Here is a 16,126-nt window from a genome sequence, read left to right as displayed (position 1 = left end):
AAAGAAAAACGATTAAACCGTATAATACTAAGGTAAATGCCTTTGTTACTAAGAGCCAGAGGCAGAAGTGTTTTTTTGGACAAATTTAGCAACATAATCTACAGTAAATAACAAAAAAATATGAAAACACTGTTACTAGCTAGTTGATGCAGGTAGTTAAGTCACAGCTAAAACCTTTTACCCTTTGTTGTATTGCCTCCCAACTTGAGATATGAATTGTGTACTCTCGCTATCTCTGCCAGTTACACGAATCCAGCGCTTGCTAAGAAGAACTGCAGACTAGCACAGGCCTCCCTTGGGTTGCAAAAAAAAATAGTAGTTATCATTTAAATAAAATTTAACAGCACAGAAATGCTTTATGTGAAGGCTTTATGTTACGTCTTGTTAACCAAAGAGGGACCAGATTGTACAGAGCAAAACAGAGAGAGTAAGATGCATTGTTTGTGTTGCCTGGTTGCAGTAATAAATTACAGACATAATGTGGGCCTTGTGAAAAAACGTTTGAAAAACCCTGGTCTAATGCTGAGAATTTCGGGACCAACCTTTTTGTCGGGTCTGGGAGCATTCTGAATGGATCCCAGTGCTTGGCGTTTGTACTCCAGTCTTTCGTAGAGTTGTTGGAGTTTGTTAGCAGCATAGCTGGCCTGCTCATTAATGCCTTTACTGCCCTCGTCCAGCGTCACCTCTCCCCCGTCTATGGCCTGGCACTGCACACACAAACAATACACAAGCTTGAATCAGTTCCAAATGGCACAAACTCTGCCAAAGAAAAAGTTTAGAGGTGTTTGCCAGTGTTTGTCATCATTTTTACAGATGTAACAGGGGTGTTAATAATGTTTTACAAAATATGTTTTGGGTGGTGCAGGGGTCTATTATGCTGGCCACCATCACTGAGATCCAGGTCGAATCGGCTGGCTAGGCTTCAACACAGATAAAATTGGCTAAATTGGTGTCCTAGTCTGTCATGTCACCCGAAATTAGAATTTTGTGGTCATATAGTGTCATATACATTTACAGCATTTAGCAGGTGCGTTTATCCAAAGCGACTTACAATTGTGACTGCAATGAAGGATTCTCAAGGGCCCAATGGTGGAGCCCTACTGTTCACACTATTTGTGGTCATTTAAAGTCCATTTTTGGGATCATCAGTATTTTTTTCTAGTTTTCCTTTCTATCCATGTTGCCATTATAGTAGAAACTTACTCCATCATCTTTGTCCTCACTGCTGGACTGTGAGCTGCTTCTCTGTTCCTCCCTCTTTATGAGTCGCTCATACAGGTCACTTACAAGGAATGATGGGTAATATCTCTCCTTCATGGTCTCATAGACGTCACTCTGGATCTTGTGAAAGACATCAGTGCCCTTGTTCCCAACCAGAGTCTGCTGAATCTCCTTATACAGAGCTTTTTCCACCGGGATCTCCCGACTCTCCACAAAAAAGTTCTGGTAGATCTCACCCACCAGCTGTGGCACCTCAGTCTGTGGAATAAAAAGGGAAAAAAAAGGTAATTGTAGTTGGGAGACTTTGAAATTGGATTCATAATGCAAAGCAAATGGACTACATGAGGTGGAGCTGAAGGCAAGAGTGCTAAACAATGGAAAAAGCCTAGATCCAAGCTAAATGTTTTATTAGTATTATTATTCATACAAATATTTATAATATTTAACAATTTAAAGAACACGTAGTTTAACTTAGCAAAAAAAATTACAGTTTGCATGCCTTTGTGCCTAGATGACCCTTGTGAAGAGCTGTGCATTTTTTCCTATTTTTTCAAATTTATAAATAATGTAATAAAGCAGTACTACTTTCATCTGTGGTAAAAGGTTTTATTTGTGGCTTTTTATATTTAGTGCATTGCGCAGGTTCTATATTTGTACTATATTACCCTATGCAGTGACAAAATGACAGTGGCATGCTGAAACCATTTCACTTGAAGATAAAATAGTACATTCCCCAGGATGTCCAAGGAATACCACAATAAAAATAATGACAGTATTATTATATGCATATACTTGTAATATACACACACAGACCACTTTAAAAGAATATACTAAAACAGCCTCATTTCTTTATGGCACGAATTCATCAAGGTGTTAAAAACATTCCTTTAAGATTTTGGTCCGTGTTGATATGAGTGCTTAGAGTTAAAATAAACTCTTTGAATGCATTATTTGGAGTTGTTTATGCTTTATGATGTGGCATTTAAACAATGCTTGACTGGTATTAAGGAGCCAAATATGCACAAAGAAAACATTTCCCACACCATTACACCAATCTTAACTGTTAACCTTAATCTGAAGGTGGTTGGGTAAGTGAATTTATGCTGTTTATGCCAAATTCTGACAACAGTATGTTACAGCGCAAACCAGATTCATCAGACCAACTGTCAATTTTTGATTAATCAGTACCCACGGTAGCTAAAGATATCTGTGCTTGTTTTGCAGATTATAGTAACATTGGAGTCACAATATCTCCATATTTACAAATAGACATTTGTGGAGAATTTTATAGACTTTTATAGACTTTGTCTACCAATATGTACACTGATGTGCAAGAACTAAAGTACCTGACATTATTAATTTGCACTGATAATTATTAATGCTGCATGTTCATGGTCTAGTGGTGCTCATCCATGACATTACCTTGCATTATTCGCTTACTTAACCATGTTGTCTCACTGTTTTAGAATATTAATAAATGCCACAAGAAAACACCAAATTTAAACCTGGCCTGTGGGCAGAGTCTGTATTTCTACATTTCACAGTACACAGAAGAGTTAAACAGAGAAAAGGAATTCAATCAGAAGCTCAGTGTTAAAAAAATGCTTCCAGCAGACTGAACAGTGCTGTGCAGAGCAACTTATGCTAATCACATGTTATCATTACCCAGCACAACAACAAAAGATCATTTTTAGATACTGACCTTGTTTTGCAGTTAGAAATAACAGCTGTTTGAGGTAATTAGGATTTTTATAGGAAAGCACAGGAAACAGGAGTGCTTATCATATCAGTGCAGTGGTAGAGCACTGCCAGGATGCCACTTGTAGGTCCTTGAACAAGACCCTTAACCCACAATTGTTTGTACTGTATACTGTAACTGTAAATGCTTTCTTTTACTAAGTTAAAAAAAAAAACTCCTTGGACATTGCATATTTGGTCTTACCTTGTTGGCACTCTTGAGGGTCTCCACCAGTTCCCAAAAACTGATAAGGGCTCTCTTATCCACTCGCTCCATATACACTCGGAAATGCTCCCGAAATACAGCATTTGACATGATCTGTTCGAACTGAAGAATCTGCACAGAAAAAGAAACATTTACAGATGATTGTGCCATTTTTCTGATAAATGTTGCCTTTTATTAGAAGCTATGAAGTGCCATGTGTCTAGCAAGATCTGGAATATTGTCCCACTAGATTATTTAGAAATTATTTAAAAATGTCTCGTCCACCCATGTCCTGTTGTGACGCTGTTCGGGGTTTTTCTTGATTCTCAGATCCCAGCTACAAAACAGCGGGTAATAGCTAGCCTTTAGTACCCTACTGGCCAGACACAACATTCTCCTTAGATGGAAACTTCCCTCTCCGCCTACCCATAACCGGTGGCTCCAGGAGCTCTTGGGCAACATCAAACTGGAAAAGCTACGCACTGACGGATTGTGGTCTCTACACACATTTTATAAAACTTGGTCGCCTGTCCTTAATACTATTAGTTAACAGGATATTTTCCCATTTGTTAGCATCTCTAGAAGCTGCTATGCATTTGTAAGAAAGGCATTCTATGTCATGCACAGCACCGGGATCCTGGAGACCAGGATTTACTTACCGTTTCTGAGAATTTGGCATTGTGTTTTCAATTAACAATCCAGATTCCAAAACATGCAGATGGTGGACTGGCTAATAAAGCTGACAGACCATCCACTTTTACAGCCAACACTACTACTGTTAAAAACCGGACTCATCACTTTCATCATCCTTCATCCCGAAGATCAAAGAGCCTGTTAAAATACCATTTGCCTTCAGAAGCATAACAAACAGTCTACGTCTCCCTGAAACTGAATTCGGCATAGACAGCTCGGTCAGTGCTGCGTTTTGAAATCCCAGGTTGAGTCTAATAGGAAGAGCATGTAACACAATTAAGCACAGGCCAGAGAGGTCTTCCCTGATGTCGTAGCATGTTTCTCCTCTGAGAAAGGTGTCACGACAGAGGACAGAACAGAGAAGCTGAGGAACCAAGAAAAAAAAACTGCTGGAGGATATTCAGGAAAGGAAATAGTACATGAATGGTTTTATGTACAGTGTATCACAAAAGTGAGTACACCCCTCACATTTCTGCAGATATTTAAGTATATCTTTTCATGGGACAACACTGACAAAATGACACTTTGACACAATGAAAAGTAGTCTGTGTGCAGCTTATATAACAGTGTAAATTTATTCTTCCCTCAAAATAACTCAATATACAGCCATTAATGTCTAAACCACCGGCAACAAAAGTGAGTACACCCCTTAGTGAAAGTTCCTGAAGTGTCAATATTTTGTGTGGCCACCATTATTTCCCAGAACTGCCTTAACTCTCCTGGGCATGGAGTTTACCAGAGCTTCACAGGTTGCCACTGGAATGCTTTTCCACTCCTCCATGACGACATCACGGAGCTGGCGGATATTCGAGACTTTGCGCTCCTCCACCTTCCGCTTGAGGATGCCCCAAAGATGTTCTATTGGGTTTAGGTCTGGAGACATGCTTGGCCAGTCCATCACCTTTACCCTCAGCCTCTTCAATAAAGCAGTGGTCATCTTAGAGGTGTGTTTGGGGTCATTATCATGCTGGAACACTGCCCTGCGACCCAGTTTCCGGAGGGAGGGGATCATGCTCTGCTTCAGTATTTCACAGTACATATTGGAGTTCATGTGTCCCTCAATGAAATGTAACTCCCCAACACCTGCTGCACTCATGCAGCCCCAGACCATGGCATTCCCACCACCATGCTTGACTGTACTCTTATCTTTGTACTCCTCACCTGATTGCCGCCACACATGCTTGAGACCATCTGAACCAAACAAATTAATCTTGGTCTCATCAGACCATAGGACATGGTTTCAGTAATCAGTTGACATGTCTTCAGCAAACTGTTTGCGGGCTTTCTTGTGTAGAGACTTCAGAAGAGGCTTCCTTCTTGGGTGACAGCCATGCAGACCAATTTGATGTAGTGTGCGGCGTATGGTCTGAGCACTGACAGGCTGACCCCCCACCTTTTCAATCTCTGCAGCAATGCTGAAAGCACTCCTGCGCCTATCTTTCAAAGACAGCAGTTGGATGTGACGCTGAGCACGTGCACTCAGCTTCTTTGGACGACCGACGCGAGGTCTGTTCTGAGTGGACCCTGCTCTTTTAAAACGCTGGATGATCTTGGCCACTGTGCTGCAGCTCAGTTTCAGGGTTTTGGCAATCTTCTTGTAGCCTTGGCCATCTTCATGTAGCGCAACAATTCGTCTTTTAAGATCCTCAGAGAGTTTTTTGCCATGAGGTGCCATGTTGGAACTTTCAGTGACCAGTATGAAAGAGTGTGAGAGCTGTACTACTAAATTGAACACACCTGCTCCCTATGCACACCTGAGACCTAGTAACACTAACGAGTCACATGACATTTTGGAGGGAAAATGACAAGCAGTGCTCAATTTGGACATTTAGGGGTGTAGTCTCTTAGGGGTGTACTCACTTTTGTTGCCGGTGGTTTAGACATTAATGGCTGTATATTGAGTTATTTTGAGGGAAGAATAAATTTACACTGTTATATAAGCTGCACACAGACTACTTTTCATTGTGTCAAAGTGTCATTTTGTCAGTGTTGTTCCATGAAAAGATATACTTAAATATCTGCAGAAATGTGAGGGGTGTACTCACTTTTGTGATACACTGTATTTATATGTCTGTAAAAAAAAAAGTTGGCAATGAATTTAACTGGAAATTAATTCAGTCAATGCCAATTCCCATCAATGAAGAGAAATAACATGAAGAAAAATAACATGAAGAGAAATAACATGAGAAATAACATGAAGAGAAATAACATGAAGAGAAATAACATGAAGAGAAATAACATGAAGAGAAATAACATGAAGAGAAATAACATGAAGAGAAATAAACACAATTAGCAGTTTAGGGAAGCATGGCATGATGAGAGCTAAACAAAATGTAAATCCCACTTATTAAAAATATTTAGTCAACATAAAAACACTTTACTGAGCACTTAAAAATATCAATTTTAAGCCTACAGTCAGATTTGAGTGCACTTAACATGCTAACGATTAAATAAATAAATGAAGGAAAAGTCACCAATCAAGAGTCACCAGTGACACAATCAATTATGGTTAATCAACTAAGCAAATCAAAAGAATATCCCAGCTGGGACCTTGACACAACATCTAATTTCCACTCCTGTATATACAGTCTATCCTGAACGTGCCTCCTTGATCAAAACAGTTCTCCTCACCTTCTGTCCCTGTGGCCCATCGACGTCGTCCTGGTTCCCATCTTCCTGCTGCTCGTAGTTGGGACCCCCAAGCAGTCGAATTCTTTTCTCACACTGCTTCTTTGCTACAGTGAGCTGGTTAATGTAGCGCTTCATATTCCTAGCTCGTAGCAGATCTGCCTTCATAGCTGCTGTCTCCTTCCCTTTAGTGTCTGAACATGGAACAGGGAGAAAACTCAAGTCAAGGCAAAATTTATTTGTATAGCGCTTTTTACAACAGACATCGTCTCAAAGCAACTATACAGCATCCAGGAGCGACAGGTTAATACCCCTTGCTGAGCAAGCCAAGGGCAACAGTGGCACGAAGAAACTTTGAGAGGAACCAGGTGGCCTGGAGGATAATTTGAATGTATTAGAATAAACAAACTAAACAAAAACTTTTTAATTAAAATTAATTAAAATACATAAAAAGTCTAGATTAAGAAATATTGGTGATCCTAATCAACTAGATTACAAAAAAGAACTGATTTGAATAAAAGAACATGAGTGGGAGTAAATTTTCACAAGTAAAAACAAAATCACAGCTGTGATTCGGTCATTGATTTTTACAGCCATATTATTACTCACTATAACAAAGAATTTTAGTTTTTTCTTGCTTTAATACAACATTTTTGACAAAAAAGAAAAAGCAGCAGTAGTAGTAGACACAGTCCCCTCTCATGTTTCCACCCAAATCAGTCTGTGGGACTGCATAGTCCAGTGGCAACAAGAAAAAAAAACCTTTAAGACTTCCCTCCCACAGACAATGCTGATATTGTCTGTCAGACGTCTGGCCCCATCGGTAGCACTGCTGAGATTTGAACTTGTGAGCTCAAACACCACCCGAACGCCCAACATGCCAAACAGTTCAGATAACAGAAAAATATCCTTTTTATGATTACTTATCATTCCTCCCTACAAGAGCATTATTACAATATACAAGTAAACCTGTCAGCAAATGACATTCAGCTCTATTTTCAAAAGACTGAAGAATAAATGGGAATGGACACATTAAATGCCATCTCAGACTAAAAGAGCACTTTGTATCTGACAACATTTAATTAGCCAGCTAGCCAGTTCAGCTATAATTACTCAGCTGTCTAGGAGCCACACTGGATGGAGTGTAATAGCCTTGCCATAGTGACGGCTGCTAGTCTGACTTCATGTTTACCTCCAGACAAAGCATAAATACTCTGTATGACATTTCAGTTTATTTAAGTAAGATCTCATCTGGACAACAGGGAAAATGTATTTTTGAGCTAGAAAGGCAAACTAAATGACAAGCTGAAAGAAAAGCTCACTGGCTCACTGATCAGCATCAGTGGCATCAGTGATCAGAAACTGGCTTCAAAGCTCCACTAACAAGTTGGCACTGTTGGGCCCTTAAACAAGGCCCTCCATCCTCTGTAGCTTGAATTGTACTCAGTCCCAACTATAAGCCACTTTGGAAGTCTATGTTTCTGCTAAATGCTTTAAATATAAATGTAAATAAATAAACACTGGATGGGGTATCAACCATTTACAGGGCATCACACACTAAATCATTCACTTCCTTACGCCTTATGACTTACGGGGCAATGGTCATGGAAGAACATACCAAATTACCTCAGGCTCCTATGACCCTGGTGCTGCGTTGTAACCACATGACCTGTCTTGTGCCTGGTAAAAACACTTTGGATTCAAATGTACTCCAGCAGCCAAATAAGATTTGAAAATGGCACCTTGTAAGTAATTATTAAATTATTAATAATTAATAAATTAGTAAATAAATCAATAACTTATTTCATAAAAATGTCAGCCCATGACTGCAAATTACACAGACATTTTCATTATAATTACAATAATTAAATTTTCATGTTTTAAAGCTGCTTTATCCTGGTCAAGGCTTCCCTGAAATCACTGAGCACAATGCATTAAAACATGACAGACAGGATGCAAATGCGTCGCGGGGCCTCTGCCACCCCCTTCCCTTAGACATATCCAATCATGTCGATATGTAGACGCTAGACCAGCCAATAGTACCGTGTGGGATTTAAACCTTGTATTCCAGCATTAGTGGGCTTTTTTGTTCTAACTGTTTATCAAGTGAACTAATAATAGAAGTATGAATTCAAATGTATTACAAATATTCCTACACAGACTCACCTTTTTGCTTCTTAAGTTGTGGGATGCTGCTGATAGTAGTGGCCTGAATAATCTCCACAACTATCTGATACCTGCAAGGGTTGAGAGGAATGCAATTTAGTGCTTGAATTGCTTCCTGAGAAAAGGACTCAACCAATTTTAAATAACACTTCAGTAATGACAGTTCTGGCAGACACACATTTCCAGCATAGTAATGATGTTCAGTACGAGAGAGAAAAAAGAGTCAGCAGCGTTAAATTACACTAAGATTATCGAAACCAGGGGCTATAAAGATCTGAAAAAGTCCCAAAAGATTTGAGGCTGATACAGAAATAAATGGATGAAATGGATCCTACATTTAAAAGAATGATAAATATTTAAAATAGCCTCCTTTCATTAAATAATGTAGGCGTGAGGTAGATACACTGAATATAATGAGCTCATGAAAGTCAAACTGAAAAAGATCTGCTGTCGGTACTGATTCACTCTGGATTGAGTTAGCTTTGAAAAATGACAAGAGGAAAAGTACAGCATATAGAAATACAAGCATCAGCATAAAAACTAGCAAAGTGATCATTCACTAACTTGATTTGTTTTTAACTCTATAGTTGAAAACAGTTTATGATAATATACTTCTGTTGATGTATAAAATTTTAATCAGTTCTTTATTGTTTTTCCTCTTTTTTTACCCAATCCAGTCAAACTGAAGCTTATCTCTCTTAAATCGCTGACACCGCCCCACCCCGATCGCTTCCTTTCCCCTCCTAGGACTGGGGTCTCACAAGCACAGTATTGTGTGCCATCAGTGATCAGCCGTGTGTCTGTGTAGGTGCACGACCGGCTGATAGCAGAGTTGAAATTCAAACTTAATAGCTCAAAATCCTGGCATTTTACCTCTGCACCGGTGTAAAAGAGCAGTGCTATCAACCTAGCCTTGTGTCCAACAGACACAACTGTCCAACCCTCCTCCCCCCAAAGACAGCCAATCATGCCTGTATATAGACTCCTGAATGACCAATAGCACCGCTGAGGATCCCAGCATTTGTGGGCTAGAGCAATTTACTGCTGCACCAACCAACCACCCACCCTCCTTATGACTTATTTCATAACATATTCATGATGTGACAAGCACAGAGGTCAAGGTGTTACCTGGTTTATGTGGCTTGTTAGATTAACACCACACAGCACTTAGAGATATACAAGTCTGCATAAAAGAAAAATATTTCATCTGATTTGTGAACCCTCTTGAATGTTCTTTGCCTGCATTGTAATTCTCTGGTGGAGAGTCTCGAACTTACTGATAGACCTCATGAAAATGGGATTTTTTTCTCTGAAATTATTGCAAACAACTAATCCACATATTTAACATGTTCATTAGCAAACAATAAAATGTTGTAATAAAAGGGCTACAAGAAATACAGTGTATCACAAAAGTGAGTACACCCCTCACATTTCTGCATATATTTTATTATATCTTTTCATGGGACAACACTATAGACATGAAACTTGGATATAACTTAGAGTAGTCAGTGTACAACTTGTATAGCAGTGTAGATTTACTGTCTTCTGAAAATAACTCAACACACAGCCATTAATGTCTAAATGGCTGGCAACATAAGTGAGTACACCCCACAGTGAACATGTCCAAATTGTGCCCAAAGTGTCAATATTTTGTGTGACCACCATTATTATCCAGCACTGCCTTAACCCTCCTGGGCATGAAATTCACCAGAGCTGCACAGGTTGCTACTGGAATCCTCTTCCACTCCTCCATGATGACATCACGGAGCTGGTGGATGTTAGACACCTTGAACTCCTCCACCTTCCACTTGAGGATGCGCCACAGGTGCTCAATTGGGTTTAGTCTATCACCTTTACCTTCAGCTTCCTCAGCAAGGCAGTTGTCATCTTGGAGGTTGTGTTTGGGGTCGTTATCCTGTTGGAAAACTGCCATGAGGCCCAGTTTTCGAAGGGAGGGGATCATGCTCTGTTTCAGAATGTTACAGTACATGTTGGAATTCATGTTTCCCTCAATGAACTGCAGCTCCCCAGTGCCAGCAACACTCATGCAGCCCAAGACCATGATGCTACCACCACCATGCTTGACTGTAGGCAAGATACAGTTGTCTTGGTACTTCTCACCAGGGCGCCGCCATACATGCTGGACACCATCTGAGCCAAACAAGTTTATCTTGGTCTCGTCAGACCACAGGGCATTCCAGTAATCCATGTTCTTGGACTGCTTGTCTTCAGCAAACTGTTTGCGGGCTTTCTTGTGCGTCAGCTTCCTTCTGGGATGACGACCATGCAGACCGAGTTGATGCAGTGTGCGGCGTATGGTCTGAGCACTGACAGGCTGACCTCCCACGTCTTCAACCTCTGCAGCAATGCTGGCAGCACTCATGTGTCTATTTTTTAAAGCCAACCTCTGGATATGACGCCGAACACGTGGACTCAACTTCTTTGGTCGACCCTGGCGAAGCCTGTTCCGAGTGGAACCTGTCCTGGAAAACCGCTGTATGACCTTGGCCACCATGCTGTAGCTCAGTTTCAGGGTGTTAGCAATCTTCTTATAGCCCAGGCCATCTTTGTGGAGAGCAACAATTCTATTTCTCACATCCTCAGAGAGTTCTTTGCCATGAGGTGCCATGTTGAATATCCAGTGGCCAGTATGAGAGAATTGTACCCAAAACACCAAATTTAACAGCCCTGCTCCCCATTTACACCTGGGACCTTGACACATGACACCAGGGAGGGACAACGACACATTTGGGCACAATGTGGACATGTTCACTGTGGGGTGTACTCACTTATGTTGCCAGCTATTTAGACATTAATGGCTGTGTGTTGAGTTATTTTCAGAAGACAGTAAATCTACACTGCCATACAAGTTGTACACTGACTACTCTAAGTTATATCCAAGTTTCATGTCTATAGTGTTGTCCCATGAAAAGATATAATGAAATTTTTGCAGAAATGTGAGGGGTGTACTCACACAATACTACATATTATTAATGAGCTCCAGTGGTTCTTTGAAATAATGTAACCCTACTAGTATGTTATTTTTTATACAGGTATTGGAATACAATTCCAGCAATTGGGTCCATGAATCAGGATAAATAAACTAACTGAAGCTTTGTTATATCTAAAGGATGTTCCTGTCAACACCATCCTTTGTACTCGGCTGTACATAATACCTGTTTTTGGGTGTTTTTTTGCCTTATTAAAGGAAATGACATTAAACCTTTGTATGCTCTGTTGTCTTATTTCCTTCACCTCTTTATCCCATGGCTCATGTTTACCTGAGTTGCCTAGTAACATGACCATTAACTGACCCCATAGCAATGATGGTATGGAGCAATAACAGCGCTGATATCCAACTCAGCGTATAGTATTATGTGTGCTTCACTTTCATCATTTCATAGAACAAAGCTAAGAAGTTATTAATCAGCCTGTAAAAGGAAATCTGTTTTAAAGGATTGTTAAAAATCCATCTTTCTCTGAACTGTTTTTAGCCCCGGTGGATTTGATTAAGAACAGGAAGGATGTGCTAAGCATTTCTGCCCAGGTTTAGAAGCAAAAAATTTCGCAGGTTAAATATGAAACTGGCAAATAAGCCAAGAGCGCTTATCCTACGTATATACGGAAAGGATCACACAAACGGTGGGTGGAGAATTAGACATTGCACAAATGGGCGTGAAGGTTTTTTATTTGCATAATTTCTTCTGCCTCCTAATACCAAGTGTTAATAATTGCTGCATTATGTCCCAATAAAGTATTCTTAAAATAAATTCTTATAATTTCTGCATACCCATGGACAATCCAATTTGAGAAATATTTTGCACAGATGACTTTATTAGGGCAGTGGTCCCAAACTGAGAGGCACAAAAAGAATAAATAATTAGAGATCGCTACAAAAGCAATGAAAACACTGCTTCTATTTCCAACATTCTATCTTTGTAAAGTGGGATTTTCTGCAGTGAAGGCAACCAAAACAAAATAATAGAGTAGACTGGACATAAGGAGCACACTTCGTGTGGTATTGTTTCCTATCACCCCTAGATGGGAGCGTCTCGTTGCAGTGAAAAAAGATCAGGGTTCCCACTGATTTTCCATCATTGGTGAAGAGTATTGTTATGCACTTTGTGTTTTTATTATGCTCGTTGTATAATGTTATTTTAAATCCTCCCACCCCCGCTGGTCTGTGAAATTATATCTTATATGAAACTGGTCCGTGGTGCAAAAAAGGTTAGGGACTGCTGTATTAGGGAAATATGGTAATAACCACTTGCATGATGCTCCTGATAAAAATATTTCAAACGCGCCTAATATGTGCACATCCACAAGACTGCGTGTGTGTCTTATCAGGTTTATAAATCAAACCAATTCATAAAAGAAAAAAAGTTCAACTTTTCATTAAGCTTCAATTATTTAAATGCATTCTTTAATTCATGCCTATTTTATTTTGCCCTTGATTTTATGTTTCTGGTGGTATGGAAGCAAACACGCGCAGATTCAAACTTTGAACGACGAATGACCAAAACAAAAAAAATCACGATTGCAGCCTGAACAGTGCAAACTACCACAAAGATTTGGTATTAAATCAGTAACACGTGCACATAATGTTATGTCTGTTAATAACAAAGCTTAAAACGAATAGTAATTTGTCAAAGTGGACACCAGTCCATGACCGTTAAACCACAAAAGGTCTAAGAACTCACAGTGCATCTGAACACTGCTACTTCACTCCACAACCACATCAGTACAGATTTTGCAAGAAAAACGAGAAGGCAATCTGTCATGGTACAGATCAATAATGCTGAAAGCTTTCTGCTGAAACTCTGAATGTCACACACGACTCATTGGAATACCTCAGGAGATGCCCTTCAGCATCTCATCCCTCTGAAATAACAAATCTGTATTTATTGTAGCCCAAACAAAGTTGAAAATACGACTCAAAATGTATCTTGCTCTACGTATTTAGTAGAAGGAATTCAACAGAGATTCCACATTTAGGAGTGATCTAGCACAGCACGTGTCAAAAATAAAAATTCATTATTATTATAATAATAAGTAATAATAATAATGATCCCTGCAAATCCCAGATTACTAATGAAGTTACAAAAAACAAAGGTTACAAATAGACAGGCGCAGGATATACAAGTCACTGTAAGCTTGGTCAGATGCTATTGGCCGTCGGGCATCTACATACAGACATGATTGGCTACGTCTGAGGTGAAGGGATGGCTAAGGCCCTGCGATGGATTGGCGTCCTGTCTGGTGTGTGTTACTGCTTGCGCCCAGTGATTCTGGCGAAGCCGGACCTGCCTCAACCCTGACGAGGATAAATCAATGGTCAAACATGAAAATGAAACAAAATAAAACAACTTTGTTAATGTTAAACGATTTTAATGCCCAGATTTCTGTCTCTCTATTTAAAGTAAATAAAGTTAAGGCAAAGTCGCCTTTTTCGATTACCTCCACTATGGGATGTTTTATATTGGACACACTGTAAGAAGAACCAGTTTATTGGCAAAGACACATATGCTTGGTAGAGTTGAAGGTAAAAGAGAAAGAGGACGGCTACAATAAGTAGAACAATCCATAAAGAAGCCTGAAAGCCCAAACAGAAGACTTGAAGGCCCGTATTAATATAATCATACAACTATTGACAACATGACCGCAGCCACACATGTAAAACATTTCCACACTGTAACATTGTTTATATAAAGCCGACATTTAACAGCAAATCAGAACGTAAAGCTTTATACACATTAAAAAGTCGTGTGCTTATAAGCATTATGGTTACTCTCACCTGAGCTGTTTGAGAAAGTCGATGTCGGAGCTGCTGCTGATGAGTTTAATAAACTCCTCGTAAGAGGGTGCGTACGTGTACGCCTTCTTATGATGTTCGTTCACCTGCTCCCGATGTTCCAACTGAACCAACAGCATCTGATTAATGTAGTCAGGATCGCTTAGCGCCTCCACCAACGGTTTAAGCACTAAAGGAGAGACAACAATGTACATTATAAAGATTTACACAGATAAAATAACAAGGACACACACACACATCCATTGTGCCACCCAAAATGTGTACACCTAATAGACTATGGAGTTTGTCTGTGGGAATTTGCACCCCTTTACGGACATATGTGAGGTCTGGCACTGTGAGTTGAGAACAAGAGCTTGGTGCAGACCATCCCAGTTCCTTAGTACCAAAATCATTACAACTTGGGTGTACACACCCCAAAGAGCCTTGATTATTTCCCTGTATGTAGACGCTCAACCAGCTGATAGCACGGCTAAGGATTCGAACCCTGAATCCTAATGGTAGTAGCCTAGCATAATTTACTGCTCGGCCACCCAAGCACCCTGAAAAAAATTACATATAAAAAAAGTAACAATAGCTTTTAAACCTTAATAAAATTGATAAAGGAGAAACTAGAGGATGTAATGCATTTCATTCTTCTGTATCTATTACCTGTTTTTAATTTAGATTTCACTGTAATATGCAGACAGCTGATGTCCGTGATTTGATACGATTCATGATTTGATTAGGTGTATGATTAGACAGCAAGGTCAGAGAAACAGAGCCAGAATAAAAGCAGGTCCTGACTTTTGATCAGCTCGTTCAGCAATATCCCTGCGTGTGCAGAGTTGTGAGAAAGCATTGTAATCAGTTCTATCCCATAAATGAGATTACAGACAGATCAAATGAAAGCAGCTGAGACGTCTCAGCTTGTGCCAAAAGCAAACCTTCAAAAGCTAATCAGCTGCTCTTAGCTTGCTGTGTTTCTGATGATGGCAGACTAGGACAGCATCCTGTGATGAGCAGATGCCAGCACACAGGGAACAGATTGTAAACCTGCTTTTACATGATACACGTTTTGCACATTTTGCTGCTTACGGCAGCATTTAAGCCTTTTATGTGATGCGTGACAAAACGGCTTCTGCTGACTGTACCCCTGAGCACCACACTACTGACAGTGTATTTAGATGCAATTTGTATACATTTTTTGTGTATACAAGAACACTGGCATTGGTCGTCATTTGGAGAAATGAGAAGATAAAAATTTAGCTTAAAACTGGTTTATAAAACTTTATTGTTTCATTAATCTAGGGGCAAATTAATGCATATTAAAGATCTACAAAGCCATGCCAGGTGATTCCAGATTGAGGAAGCTTGCTATTTATAATGCAAACCCGGTCTGCCCATTTCACAGCTCACTAGTCACCAAGCTGTATTTTTCTCACTAGGCCATGTTTCAACCTGAACAGTGAGAATCAGTCTCTCTCCGCCATGTCTGTGCTTCACTTTTGCCTGCGTCATATAAACAGTTTGTCTCATTGGCAAAGCTTTAAAAAGGTAAGTGGCAAACTGGGTCCAAGTTCAGTCAGATTAAAGTTTGAGGGCAGCGGCAAGCAGTAAAAACCGAGACACAAAGCAGTAAATCTAAGAATCACCTCACTTCATGGGAATCAGTGGCACAGCCAGTG

The 16,126-nt window shown here is 39.8% G+C and overlaps 1 protein-coding gene across 2 annotated transcripts in view; it reads right to left on the bottom strand.

The window, feature by feature from the left end:
• Positions 1 to 16,126, bottom strand: part of snx25 (sorting nexin 25) — a 34,901-nt gene that overhangs the window by 10,055 nt on the left and 8,720 nt on the right. For both annotated transcript variants that reach the window (XR_010013489.1, XM_063000416.1), the window contains exons 5-10: positions 14,445 to 14,631; positions 8,651 to 8,721; positions 6,488 to 6,678; positions 3,164 to 3,295; positions 1,204 to 1,479; positions 543 to 707 (exon numbers count right to left, since the gene is read on the bottom strand). Coding sequence is in view for 1 of the 2 variants with exons in the window: in XM_063000416.1 (XP_062856486.1) it covers positions 543 to 707; positions 1,204 to 1,479; positions 3,164 to 3,295; positions 6,488 to 6,678; positions 8,651 to 8,721; positions 14,445 to 14,631 (1,022 nt within the window). In the remaining variant the exon portion in view is untranslated. The remainder of the gene's footprint in view (positions 1 to 542; positions 708 to 1,203; positions 1,480 to 3,163; positions 3,296 to 6,487; positions 6,679 to 8,650; positions 8,722 to 14,444; positions 14,632 to 16,126) is intronic.

This window comes from Trichomycterus rosablanca, chromosome 8 (genome assembly GCF_030014385.1).
Source record: "Trichomycterus rosablanca isolate fTriRos1 chromosome 8, fTriRos1.hap1, whole genome shotgun sequence".
Classification (NCBI taxonomy): Eukaryota; Metazoa; Chordata; class Actinopteri; order Siluriformes; family Trichomycteridae; genus Trichomycterus; species Trichomycterus rosablanca.
The sequence above is the reverse complement of the archived record's forward strand: the minus strand, read 5'-3'. Positions and strand labels throughout refer to the sequence as shown.